This window comes from Ranitomeya imitator, chromosome 1 (assembly GCF_032444005.1).
Source record: "Ranitomeya imitator isolate aRanImi1 chromosome 1, aRanImi1.pri, whole genome shotgun sequence".
In the NCBI taxonomy this organism is placed as follows: Eukaryota; Metazoa; Chordata; class Amphibia; order Anura; family Dendrobatidae; genus Ranitomeya; species Ranitomeya imitator.
This window is the reverse complement of record NC_091282.1, coordinates 807,416,796-807,430,926: the sequence shown is the minus strand read 5'-3', so window position 1 is coordinate 807,430,926 and position 14,131 is coordinate 807,416,796. Positions and strand designations below refer to the sequence as shown.

The window sequence follows — 14,131 nt, the reverse complement described above, 5'->3', positions numbered from 1 at the left end:
CCTCAGGGGGCAAAGATGTCGAACCAGAGGCCAAAGATGCAGGTGCCCTGAAGCCATCAGTATTCACTCATTATCTCAGCCATTAATATCTTATCTATCAGGTTTCAGCTGAGTGCACTTTGTTATTTTTCACCTTTTGTGCAGTGTTATGAATCTCTATGAGACTATAGAGGCTGGCTGTTATGCTGAATTATGCTAACATCGCTGAATGTTTTTGAATGTACATTAATGCACAGCTTTATCCTATACTGAACCAGGTCATTTGTTAGTGTATTTCCCCCTTGCTACTATCTTCCCGTTTATTATGCATACAGCTCTATCATTATGTGATATGCAGTAGGACTGGAGCATAAACGTTAAGAGCATATAGATCTATATGTCTTGCTAATCTTTTCAGCATTTTTGACTGTTCTATACGGGATTTGATTGCAGGGGGTTGTTATATATACTTTCTGTGCACCTTAGTTTTTCTTACCTTACGCTTTCTTTCATTTCTTTTATATGCTCATTGTTTTCCCACCTACAGTTTGCTAGTTATTTAACAGGGTGAGCAGGTGAGAGCCGCCACAGAGTGGGGGCGCCAAAAACTCTATCAGGGTGCCAACCTCCACTGTTAGGAAGGGATAGCAGCTAAGCGTAGGGTCATTGTACTAGGCTAGGTGCATTACTAGATTCTTTGAGTATTTTTTGTGTTTCACTGGGTATTGGTATTTTTATGGTAATCTAATTAAAATTATATTTTTTAAGGGGACAATATGTTACACAGTCTATGCAAGATCTCACCTCGTGGGATAAGGATGATTCTGAGAAAGGTCAGGAATCAGCCCATAACTACATGCAAGGACCTTGTCAATGACCTGAAGAGAGCTGGGACCACAGTCGCAAACATTACCATTAGTAACACTACACCGTCATGGATTAAAATCCAACAGGACATGCATGGTCCCCCTGTTCCCGCCAGCACATGTCCAGGGCCATTTGAAGTTCGCCAATGACCATCTGGATGATCCAGAGGAGGCATGGGAGAAGGTCATGTGGTCAGAGGAGATCAAAATAGAATGTTTTGGTATCAACTCCACTCTCTGTGTTTGGATGAAGAAGAAGGATGAGTACAACCCCAGGAACCCCATCCCAACCGTGAAGCATGGTTGGGGGGAAACATCATAATTTGGGGTTGTTTTTCTGCAAAAGGAACAGGACAACTGTACAGTATTGAAGGGAGGATAGATGGGGTTATGTATCGCAAGATTTTGTCCAACAAACTCCTTCCCACAATAAGAGCATTGGAGATGGGTCATCGCTGGCTCTTCCCGCCTGACAATGATTCAAAACACCCAGCAAGGGCAACTAAGGAGTAACTCTGTAATAAGCATTTCAAGGTCCTGGAATGGCCTAACCAGTGTCCAGACCTGAACCCAATAGAAAATCATTGGAGGGAGCTGAATGTCAAAATTACCAGGTTATAGACACGAAACCTGAAAGATCTGAAGAAGATTTGTATGGAGGAGTGGGCCACAATCCCTGCTGCAGTGTGGGCAAACCTGATCAAGAATTGCAAGAAACGTCTGATCTCTGTAATTGCAAACAAAGGTTTCTGTACAAAATATAAAGCTCTGTTTATCTATTGTATCAAATACTTATTTCATGCAAAAAAAATGCAAACTAATTATGTAAAAAAAATCATACAATGTGATTTTCTGATTTATTTATTTTTTAGATTCTGTCTCTCACAGCTGAAGTGTACCTAACATAAAAATTACAGACCTCTCAATTATGTGTAGGTGGGAAAACTTGCAAAATCTGCAGTGTATCAAACACTTATTTTCCTGTATGTGTGCATATGTAAGGCTAGGGTCACATTGCGTTAGTGCAATCCGTTTAGCGCTAGCGGATTGCGCTAACGCAATGTTTTTTATGGGGCCGCGTTCGGGGTCGCGGTAACGTCCCCGCTCTCGCAGATCCCCGATCTGCGAGAGCGGGGAACGGACCGCGGGCGCGCCTTGGACGCTGCAAGCAGCGTCCGCGGCGCGCCAGGAATCTCCGGCGCGGCGCTAGCGCGTGCCGAACATGGCACGCGCTAGTGTAGCGCGTTCCCATTAGCGTGAATGGGCACGTTAACGGCCGCGTTGCACGGCGTTAATTTCGCCGTGCAACGCTGTCCGTTTAACGCGGTCCCATAACGCAATGGGAACCCAGCCTCTGATATACATTATAAATATAAAGGAGGCAGCACTCCAATAAATGATTAAAAAAAAGTGGACTTTATTAGCCCATATGGTGTGGCAATGTTTCAGCTGTGATCAGCCTTTCTCAAGCTGGTCACAGCCTATATTTGCGAGGAGGGCCTTGCACCCTGAATTAATCTATACAGTGCTGTTCCATTTTTTCTTATATACAACCCCTGGCAAAAATTATGGAATCACCGGCCTTGGAGGATGTTCATTCAGTTGTTTAATTTTGCAGAAAAAAAGCAGATCACAGACATGGCACAAAACAAAAGTCATTTCAAATGGCAACTTTCTGGCTTTAAGAAACACTAAAAGAAATCAAGAACAAAAATGTGATCTGCTTTTTTTTCTACAAAATTAAATAACTGAATGAACATCCTCCAAGGCCGGTGATTCCATAATTTTTGCCAGGGGTTGTACATATACAGTGGGGGAAATAAGTATTTGATCCCTTACTGATTTTGTAAGTTTGCCCACTGACAAAGACAAGAACAGTCTATAACTTTAAAGGTAGGTTAATTTTAACATTGAGAGATAGAATATCAAAAATAAAATTCAGAAAATCGCATTGTCTAAATTATATAAATTTATTTTCATCTTGCAGTGAGAAATAAGTATTTGATCCCTCTGGCAAACAATACTTAGTACTTGGTGGCAAAACCCTTGTTGGCAAGCACAGCAGTCAGATATTTTTTGTAGTTGATGAGGAGGTTTGCACATGTCCGGAGCAATTTTGGTCACTCCTCTTTGCAGATCATCTCTAAATCATTAATATTTTGAGGCTGTCGCTTGGCAACTCAGGGCTTCAACTCCCACCATAAGTTTTCTATCGGTTTAAGGTCTGGAGACTGGTTAGGGCACTGCATGACCTTAGTGTGCTTCTTTTTGAGCCACTCCTTTGTTGCATTGTCTGTATGTTTTGGATCATTGTCTTGCTGGAAGACCCAGCCACGACCCATTTTTAATGTCCTGGCGGAAAGAAGGAAGTTGTTACTCAGGATTTTATGGGACATGGCTCCATCCATCCTCCCATTGATGTGGTGAAGTAGTCCTGTGTTCTTAGCAGAGAAACACCCCAAAGCATAATGTTTACACCTCCATGCTTGACAGTGGGGATGGTGTTCTTTGGGTCATAGGCAGCATTTCTCTTCCTCCAAGCACGGTGAGTTGAGTTAATGCCAAAGAGCTTAGTTTTTGTCTCATCTGACCACAGCACCTTCTCCCAATCACTCACAGAATCATCCAGGTGTTCATTGGCAAACTTCAGACTGGCCTGCACATGTGCCTTCTTGAGCAGGGGGTCTTGCAGGCACTGCTGAATTTTAAACCTTTACGGCATAATGTGCTACCAATGGCTTTCTTGGTGACTGTGGTCCCAGCTGCCTTGAGATCATTAAATAGTTTCCTGTGTAGTTTTATGCTCATCTCTCACCTTCCTCATGATCAAGGATACCCCATGAGGTGAGATTTTGCATGGTGCCCCAGATTGATGTCGATTGACAGTCATTTTGTATTTCTTCCATTTAATTACTGTTGCACTAACAGTTCTCCTTCTCACCCAGCGTCTTACTTATGGTTTTGTAGCCCATTCCAGCTTTGTGCAGGTCTATGATCTTGTCTCTGTCATCCATGTGAAGCTTTTTGGTCTTGCCCATGTTGTAGATGTTAGAGTCTGACTGATTGAGTCTGTGGACAGGAGTCTTTTATAAAGGTGACGATGTAAGACAGCTGTCTTTAATGCAGGTAACGAGTTGATTAGGAGCATCTAACTGGTCAGTAGGAGCCAGAACTCTTTACCCCTTCATGACCTTGGGATTTTCCGTTTTTCCGTGTTCGTTTTTCGCTCCCCTCCTTCCCAGAGCCATAACTTTTTTATTTTTCCGTCAATTTGGCCATGTGAGGGCTTATTTTTTGCGGGACGAGTTGTACTTTTGAACGACATCATTGGTTTTACTATGTCATGTACTAGAAAATGGGAAAAAAATTCCAAGTGCGGTGAAATTGCAAAAAAGTGCAATCCCACACTGGTTTTTTGCTTGGCTTGTGCAGGCATGTACTACGGAGGACAGAGAATGAACTTCAATCCAATATTGCAGCCAGCATGCAGCCAGTGGGTAAGGAAAGGGTGAATCAAAAACCCAAAAACCCCGCCTCCATGGCTGAAGATTCTTCCCTCCAAATTCAGGTGACAGTGTCCCTTTAAACATCTTTGTCATTTGAAAAGGTTCCAGGCCTTAGAAAAAAAACACACAAAAAAACATTTTAAGTATATTTATTGTGCAATAAAAGATAATAAATGTGGTATTGCTATAATCACACTAACCCATAATATTAGGACTCATGGAGACATCCATGGATATCTGTCTAATCACGGAATGCCCTCTGGTCTCCCAAATGGACCATAACCGCTTCAGATATTTCTGTGAGTCTGTCATGCTCTGGTCGGGAGATGCACGGCCAGTTTGTGCATTGTGGTCCATGATTGGCCATTATACAGCATTGAGCATCATGTGGGCCCATTATACAGTATGGAGTACAGTGTGGTCATTATACAGTATTGAGCATCATGTGTGGCCATTAAACAGTATTGAGCATCATGTGTGGCCATTATACAGTATGGAGCACCGTGTGCCCATTATACAGTATTGAGCATCATGTGTGGCCATTATACAGCATTGAGCATCATGTGGGGCCATTATACAGTATGGAGCACTGTGTGGTCACTATACAGTATTGAGCATCATGTGGGGCCATTATACAGTATGGAGCACTGTGTGGTCATTATACAGTATTGAGCATCATGTGGGGCCATTATACAGTATGGAGCACTGTGTGGCCATTATAAAGTATGGAGCATTATGTGTGGCCATTATACAGTACTAGATGGTGGCCCGATTCTAACGCATCGGGTATTCTAGAATATGTATGTAGTTTATTTATGAAGTTTTCAGAATAATGCAATTTAAACAAAGGATTTGGCCAGCCGGGCGTGACCAATTAGCGAAGCGTGGTTCAAATTCCGCGCCAATTCGCGGACAGACTGCGACTGTCGCTGATTGTTCGCGGCCGGGCATGACCAATGAGTGAAGCCAGGACCGGCTCCAGGTTTTTGAGGGCCCTAGGTGAAAGAGTCTCAGTGGGCCCCCCTCTTTAACACATACCATGATTCATGATGCACAGATACAGAAGAGAAATATAGCACAGCCAAGTAGCGTATAACACAGCTCACGTAGTATATAACACAGCCACGTAGTACATAGCACAGCCACATAGTATATAGCACAGCCACATAGTATATAGGACAGCACACATAGTAAATAGCACAGACACGTTTTATATTGCCCAGCCACGTAGTATATTTCCAAGCCACGTAGTATATTGCCCAGCCACGTAGTATATTGCCCATACACGTAGTATATAGCACAGACACGTAGTATATTACCCAGCCACGTAGTATATTGCCCAGCCATGCAGTATACTGCCCAGACACAAAGTATATTGCCCAGCCACCTAATATATTGCACAGCCAGGTAGTATATTGCACAGCCACGTAATATATAGCACAGCCCACGTAGTATATAGCACAGCCCACATAGTATATAGCACAGCCCCGTAGTATATAGCACAGCCACGTAGTATATAGCACAGCCACGTAGTACATAGCACAGCCACATAGTACATAGCACAGCCACGTAGTATATAACACAGCCCACGTAGTATATGACACAGCCACATAGTATATAGCACAGCCACGTAGTATATAGCACAGCGCACATTGTGAATAGCACAGACACATAGTATATTTCGCAGCCACGAAGTATATAGCACAGACTCGTAGTATATAGCAGACACGTAGTATACAGCACAGACACGTAGTATATTGCCCAGCCACATAGTATGTTGCCCAGCCACGTAGTATATCGCACATCCACGTAGTATATAGCACAGACACATAGTATATTGCCCAGCCACATAGTATATTGCACAGCCACGTAGTATATTGCACAGCCACGTAGTATATAGCAGAGCCACGTAGTATATAGCACAGAGACATAGTATATAACACTGCCCATGCAGTATATAACCCAGGCCACATAGTATAGAGCACAGCAATGTAGTATATCGCCCAGCCACGTAATATATACCACAGCCATGCAGTATATAGCACAGCCCACATAGTATATAGCACAGAGATGTAGTATAAACACAGCCCACGTAGTATTTAGCAATGTGGGCACCATATCCCTGTTAAAAAAAGAATTAAAATAAAAAATAGTTATATACTCACCTTCCATCGGTCCCCGGAACCAGCCCAGGCATTTACCGATGCTCCTCGCGATGCTCCAGTCCTAAGAGTGCATTGCGGTCTCGCGAGATGATGACGTAGTGGTCTCGTGAGACTGCTACGTCATCATCTCACGAGACCGCAATGCATGGACCGGACCGTCACGAGGAGCGGAAAAGGCCTGGGCTGGATCCGGGGGCCGACAGAAGGTGAGTATATAATTATTTTTTAATTTTTTTTATTATTTTTAACATTAGATCTTTTTACTATTGATGCTGCATAGGCAGCATCAATAGTAAAAAGTTGGTCACACAGGGTTAATAGCAGCGTTAACGGAGTGCGTTACACCGCGGCAAATCGCGTTCCGTTAACACTGCGGTTAACCCTGTGTGAGCGCTGACTGGAGGGGAGTATGGAGTGGGCACTGACGGCAGGGGAGTAGAGTAGGTTTGACCGCGACCAATCAGTGACTTGGGATTTCTGTGACAGACAGATGAAAGTGACCCTTAGACAATTATATAGTAGATTTGGCATCATGTGGGGCCATTATACAGTATGGAGGGCTTTGTGGCCATTATACAGTATTGAGCATCATGTGGGGCTATTATACACTATAGAGCACTGTGTGGGCATTATACAGTATTGAGCATCATGTGTGGCCATTATACAGTATGGAGCACTGTGTGGCCATTATATAGTATTGGGCATCATGTGGGGCCATTATACAGTATTGAGCATCATGTGGGGCCATTATACAGTATGGAGCACTGTGTGGCCATTATACAGTATGGAGCATCATGTGTGGCCATTGTACTGTATGAAGCATCATGTGTGGCCATCAGGTATGGACTGGGGCTGAAATTCAGTCCTGGCATTTGAAATCACACAGGCCCATGTTGTCCCTTTCCCCATGTACCAGATGGGATATATTAATAATATTACCCTGGATGGAGGAAAGGAAGATTTTCTACAAGACCAATATTTCTTATGATACCCATGGCCTGCTGGGGTAAGTGACGGAGTCAGTAACTTTGTGATCCATCACAACTCTTAACAGTATGGGTATTGTGAGAACACAAATTCTGTTAACAACGTAGCAGACAAGGCAGCCCATGACCAGACAGGCCCTTTGGGCATTTGCCAGAAGTGCCAGATGGCCAGTCCAGCCCTGGTGGCCATTATACAGTATTGACCATCATGTGTGGCCATTATACAGTATGGAACACTGTGTGGCCATATTTTTTTACTGCTTATAATTATTGTTTATGAAACAGTGTGATCAACAGTGCTAAATGAGTGTAGTTGGGGCTTGGATATGGGTGTGACTAGTTAGAAATGGATGTGGTCAGGGCGTGGCTTAAAATTCACTACGCGCACACTGCTACCTTTGTCCCTCTTTGCCTTATCAAAAGTTTGGAGGTATGGTGTAGAATGCAGTGACACACAGGAGGCAGAGCAAGGGTTAACAGTTTCTTTATGTATAGGAGCAGTAATGATGCAAGCAAGGGGGTGAAGGATGTGATATAATGGGGGAAAGTCAAATGCCCAAAAATATAACAGGTTAACTTATCAGTCTCTGTGTGCTGAAGGAAGGTGGCTGGAAGATCCCTCGGCGGCGATCCGGTCCCACAGATGAGCGATGCACTTTCTCCTTGTGACGACGAATCCTCCGGGTTCTTCGGCACGCGATCTTCTGATCCGTAGGCACGGTGGGGTAGAGGTTATGGCATGGTGGGGTAGAAGTTATGGTAAGCACAGAGTTCAGTGAGCAAGGCCACAGTAGAAGCACACAGTCCAGCAGAGACAGCCCACAGGCACGGGCCGGTCCTGAACAGGCATGGGCCGGTCCTCAGCAGGCACCACAAGGATGGGACTAAGCAGTGCCTCCGCGGTGGTGAGCGGAGCCAAAGTACCTATGCTGGTCACTACCCGATGCGGAAGTCTTTCTGAGCCGAGTGTAGGTTGTGTCGGCAGTCTGGCTAGCTGGGGTAAAGGCACAACTAGCAGGCATGGGTCCGTGAAGAGGAAGTTAACCATCTTACTACTCACAAGCTCGGTCCCTGCAAAGTGTCCAGTCTTCCCTCCCAAACTGCTATTTATGTCGGATTCGCCCCCATGAGTCAGGTCCCCTGAACTGCACTGGTCAGCAACCTCTTCCTCTGCAACACTGGTGACAACGCAGACGGTTCCTGTCCAGACACACAGGAGAGACGGTTAGCTTGGCTCTCCTCCTTACACTCCCCCGCTCTTTTTCCTCGCCATTCCATGGGCGAGACTCTTCGAGAAGTGTATGGCCGTCTTCTCTTTCTCTGTGTGAATTGTTGCCAGATGAAATTCTCTTGGTCATAGCGATTGGGGGGCTTGCCAGCTATTGTTCGTTCGGAGCGTCTCAGATCAGGAAACGTGGTGGAGCTCTCTTGTGGGGCCGAATCCAGCTGTGCGGGAGGAGCTATGGGGGAGCTTGCATCCTCTGGTTCTAACCTCTCGGAGCTTAATCCTTAACCCACTTCTTCGTTCTCCGCTTCTACCAGGGTATGGATCATCTCAGGCACCTCGGGCTCCTCTTCTACTCGAACAGGATTCTTAGACAAGCAGCGTCGGAGCACATTCCAATGAAGAATTCTTCTTTTCCTTCAGGTTGGACTTCGTAGACAGGTCTCTCTGGACCAACTCTTCTCTTCACCCGATACGGATCTTTCTCCCAACAATTTTCCAGCTTGTCTCGAGGGCGCTTCTCCTGCACTAAGACTAGGTCTCCAGCTTGAAACCCGGTCCTCTCTGCATGCTCTAGCTCCTGTAATCTCTTTTAAACCAACCGGTGTAAGGTCTGCAGGCGGTGTCAATGTTCTCGAACCCAGGAGGACACCCCCGTTCGTGGGTAGTCCTCTTCTGGGTCCAATGCCAACTCGGTGATTCCTTTTCCTTCTCCGCCAAACAGAAGCGAGTAAGGTGTATACCCCGTGGTTCGATGTATCCAATTATTGTATACCCACACCAGGTCAGACACATCGTCTGGCCACGGGCCTTCCGATCTTCCTCTAGAGTTCTTAACATCTGAATCAATGTACGGTTGAATCGTTCACAAGCACCATTACCTTGAGAGTGGTACGATGTGGTGTGGGACTTGTCAATCTGGTACAGACGTACTATTTGTGCGAGTAACAAATTATGCTGAATGTCTTCTCTCATCACTATAAGTAAAATGCAATCAATAAGTTTTATGTTTCTTAAAATAATTATATTGAAAACTACAATTTGTTTCCCCCAAAAATGGGTACATACACAAAAAAATAAAAGTTACAGCTTTCAGAAAATGACAATAACAAAAAAGTCACTATGCTCTGAAGGCTCAAAATAGCCTGATCCTAAAAGAAGCACCCCCATCAAAGTTTTATCCTCTTAACCCTGCTGTTCTGTTCGGTCTGGGGAGACCTATTTTGAACTTTGGTATTTTTTGGGGTGTTCAAGATGCGGTTCTGAAACTTGTGGTTGATTGACTTAAATGAGGATGGGTCGGTCGGCCACGGGTTTCAGAGCCGCATCTTGAATATTTTAAAGAATATTGAAGTTCAAAGTCGGTCATTTTTGACCAACAGAACAGCAGGGTTAATATATTGCAATCATCACATTATATAGCACTGTGTACTTACAATTGCTCATTTTGCCTTTCTACTCAGTTAATTCTTCTCAATTGTAAGTACACAGTGTTAATATGATGATTGCAATATATTAAAAGGAACCTGCACTGTGCATCGCTAACATGTTTTGTCAAAGAAAATCTCCATGCTTAAAAAAAAATAATTTTGATCATTAGGGGAATCTCTCACATACCTTTTATTTCAGTCATAGGGTAGTGACTTTTCTTTTCAGTCACGGATCATTCAGCGTACTTTTGAAATTAAGCACGCCCACAGCATTGCATTTGATTGCCATGACCGGCCTGAAGTCACGGCAACCATATAACAAATCCCGAGTGTGCGCACTGCCCATCCGCTCCTCGATTATGTGCACGGAATCTGAGTGTACAGCCCCAGAATTATATCAGTTGCACGCATGTGCCAGAGACCAGAGTAGAGGGGGACACAGTGATGCGCATATCGTGCGAGCTCATACTTCATGTAGACACTGAGTCAGAGTAGCTCCGACGCATGCACACATCTGACATGAAGCTGGGGCTGTGCCACGCAGTACCTTGGAACTGTGGTGTTAACCAGGTCCATGGAACTAGGGGCGCTCTGGTCTATCCCTGTGCCCTGGATTACTCCTGAAGATGCCAGGTTCACGTGCCTTACTAAGCTCCTAAATAAACCATTATCTGTCCCCACCTCCCAGGAAGATGGGAAGCCAAAGTGTCTAGAAATACACTAACAGGCAAACAATGGAAGACAGACAGAGATAAATTAAAATAACAATCATACAAAATACACTCACCAAACAGAGTGGAACACAGGAGAGATAAATGAAGTAGAAACCAAATAGGAGAGGATGGGACTGTGCACAGTAACAAAACTCCAAGCAACAATCTCCTGAACAAAATCTCTAAACACCTACTCAAACCGCAAAATACAACTACAGCTCCAAGCCAGGCAGTAAGAACACTGGCAAATCCTAAGTGCCAGAGACAAGCTGAGACAATGCAGATAGGAAAGCTCCAGGAACTTCAACTGAACAGATTAACCATTGCACTGCTATCAAAGAAAAAAACCTGCACTGTTTAATAAGATGGTGAAGTACGTCTAACAAGTGCAGCGGTTCTTGAAACCAGATGCCGCAATCTTCTGGCCCCTCGCTGTCACGATATCCCTGTGACACAATGAGTCCAGATCTAAAGGTACCGTCACACTGGACAATATCGCTAGCGATCCGTGACGTTGCAGCGTCCTGGCTAGCGATATCGTCCAGTGTGACAGGCAGCAGCGATCAGGCCCCTGCTGTGATATCGCTGGTCGGGGCAGAAAGGCCAGGACTTTATTTCGTCGCTGGCTCTCCCGCTGACATCGCTGAATCGGCGTGTGTGACGCCGATTCAGCGATGTCTTCGCTGGTAACCAGGGTAAACATCGGGTTACTAAGCGCAGGGCCGCGCTTAGTAACCCGATGTTTACCCTGGTTACCATCGTTAAATAAAAAAAAACAACCACTACATACTTACCTACCGCTGTCTGTCCTCGGCGCTCTGCTTCTCTGCTCTGGCTGTGAGCATCGGGCAAGCCGGAAAGCAGAGCGGTGACGTCACCACTCTGCTTTCCGGCCGCTGTGCTCACAGCCAGAGCAGAGAAGCACAGCGCCGAGGACAGACAGCGGTAGGTAAGTATGTAGTGGTTGTTTTTTTTACTTTAACAATGGTAACCAGGGTAAACATCGGGTTACTAAGCGCGGCCCTGCGCTTAGTAACCCGATGTTTACCCTGGTTACCGGCATCGTTGGTCGCTGGAGAGCTGTCTGTGTGACAGCTCTCCAGCGACCAAACAGCGACGCTGCAGCGATCCGGATCGTTGTCGGTATCGCTGCAGCGTCGCTTAGTGTGACGGTACCTTCAGTTTGCAAAAGAAAGTGGTACAAATTTTCAGTTGAGACGTGTAAGGAGCTTGTTGATGGTTATTGCAAGAGATTGATTGCAGATACTTATTCCAAAGGGTGTGCAACCAAATATTAAGTTGAGGGTGTCAGGGGTTTTATGTGATATATTCAAATTGTCTTTTTTTAAATCTTTTTTTGTGTTCCAATACACACAACGGAAATAAACGTGTATAACAAAACGTGTAATTGCAATCATTTTTTGGGAGAAATTCTTAATCTTCTGGAACAACTTTCAGCCATGACTGTATGTAAATGCGCTGCTTCCGGGTATGGGCAAGACACTGATCTGCATTAGAATCTGCCTCCAGAGATTACAGCAAATAGAAGGTGGAGTTACCAGTGTGAGAAAAGTCACTAAAACAGAACAGTAGAACTGAAATTTGTATTATTACAAACACATTTTCTGTATCTCTTTTAACTCTGCTGTATTGCAACACTGGCTGGCTGTGAGATGGAATCTGAAGCGCTAGGAGAGAACACCTGCAGACATTTCAGTTGGGTACACTCACACTGGCATATAACATGGCCACGTTCTCTCCGATGTTTTATACTATGGGGCATGAAAAACAATAACAGTGTGCTGTGGGTGGCTTTGATATTTGGATCATGTGTGATGCTGATTCACTTTTCATAAACAAGCCATGAGTCAGAGAAGTCAAGGAGTCAGAGGTCAAGAGCCAGAAGAGTACATCATAAACAGAGGGAAGAGACAAAGACGTAGTCAGGTAGTGGTCCAAGGTCAGAATACCAGAATGATAGCAGATCAAAGCAAAGGGGCTAGTCAAAACGGATGGTCAGGACAAGGTCCAAGGTCAGGTAGCAAATGATCTGTAGCAAAGCACAGGGCACAGAGAAACAAACTACGCAGAGCTGAATCTACGTCTGGCAGAGATCTGGAAGGAGGAGCTGAGCAATCACCTGGGACAGGGAACAGGCAATGAAGGCAATCCAGCACTTCCTAGTCTCAGGTTGGATGGCAGAGCTGTCAATCAAAACACCGAGAGCTCAGCACGCCCCTGCACCAAACTGACCAACTGAGCTGTCAAAGTACTGACAGCTTCAGCCTGCCCCTGCACGATATTTTGATGGCTGAGCTGTCAGTAACTGCTTCCAAGATACACTGAGGAGTAGAATCATAACAATGTGCACCCATACTAGTCTATGAGCGCATGTGAAACATTGCACTGCTATTGGATGTCATCCGAATGGAGCCTGATGTACATTCACAGAGATAATGGAGAAGATGGAGAAATTAAATTCTCAATCTTCTCCACACCCTGTGATGCAATTCTCTAATGCAAGAAAATCATATAACACTCATATAACACTCAGATCAGAATCTAACAGAGTTTGAGCCAAGTGTCATTAGCATAATCGCCCGGGTTCTGCAAAATAAAGCACCTCATTAACTGCCATAACAACACATTATTCCCCATGTAAACATTTTTCCTTAGAAAACATAATGCCATGATACATATCTTTTTTTAATGCCCTGAAAGTGTTGTGAATGCTTGTTGTATAAATCGTTAACCTCCTGCAGTATCACAGTTATTTGTATGGCAATATTCCCTTTCTATAATCACTGTGGATATGGAAATTGATAAAAGGAATTATTGAACACTAATACAAATCTTCTTTTTCCTTAGGAGCTGAATCATCATTCCTTGAAAATGTGAAAATACAGCAAGCTAACTACATCACGATAAAGGGAGCTTGAGATTTACAAAAGGACATTTTACAATTTCACAATACTGGATTTAATATCACACAGTGAATTGTTTCCATGCCTTTTCGATCCAGTACTCATTAAGTAAAATAAAGCAATTTAATTTTATATGTAGTGTTTTAATTTTGCTACTGTTAAAATTGCTTTTGACTGTAGATAAAGAATAATAGATACAGTGATGGGATTTAATCTATGATACATGCAATACATGATGCATGCTTGTCGAAGGGGTTCTGGAGGCTATTTTGCAGTATGTAAATAAAACCACGTTAGCATCAGAGGGTTGCAATAATGACAGATGACGGTTTGGTTG

At 44.3% G+C, this 14,131-nt stretch overlaps 1 protein-coding gene across 2 annotated transcripts in view; it reads left to right on the top strand.

The window, feature by feature from the left end:
• The window catches only part of CACNA1S (calcium voltage-gated channel subunit alpha1 S), a 592,997-nt gene extending 579,071 nt beyond the window's left edge, over positions 1–13,926 (top strand). Inside the window, exons 42-43 of one of the 2 annotated variants that reach the window (XM_069739077.1) lie at positions 9,045–9,150; positions 13,739–13,926. In XM_069739077.1, coding sequence (XP_069595178.1) covers positions 9,045–9,150; positions 13,739–13,809 — 177 coding nt within the window. In that variant the 3' untranslated portion in view covers positions 13,810–13,926. The remainder of the gene's footprint in view (positions 1–9,044; positions 9,151–13,738) is intronic. The other variant, XM_069739086.1, reaches the window with a different exon arrangement.
• The last annotated feature ends 205 nt before the right edge of the window (positions 13,927–14,131 follow it).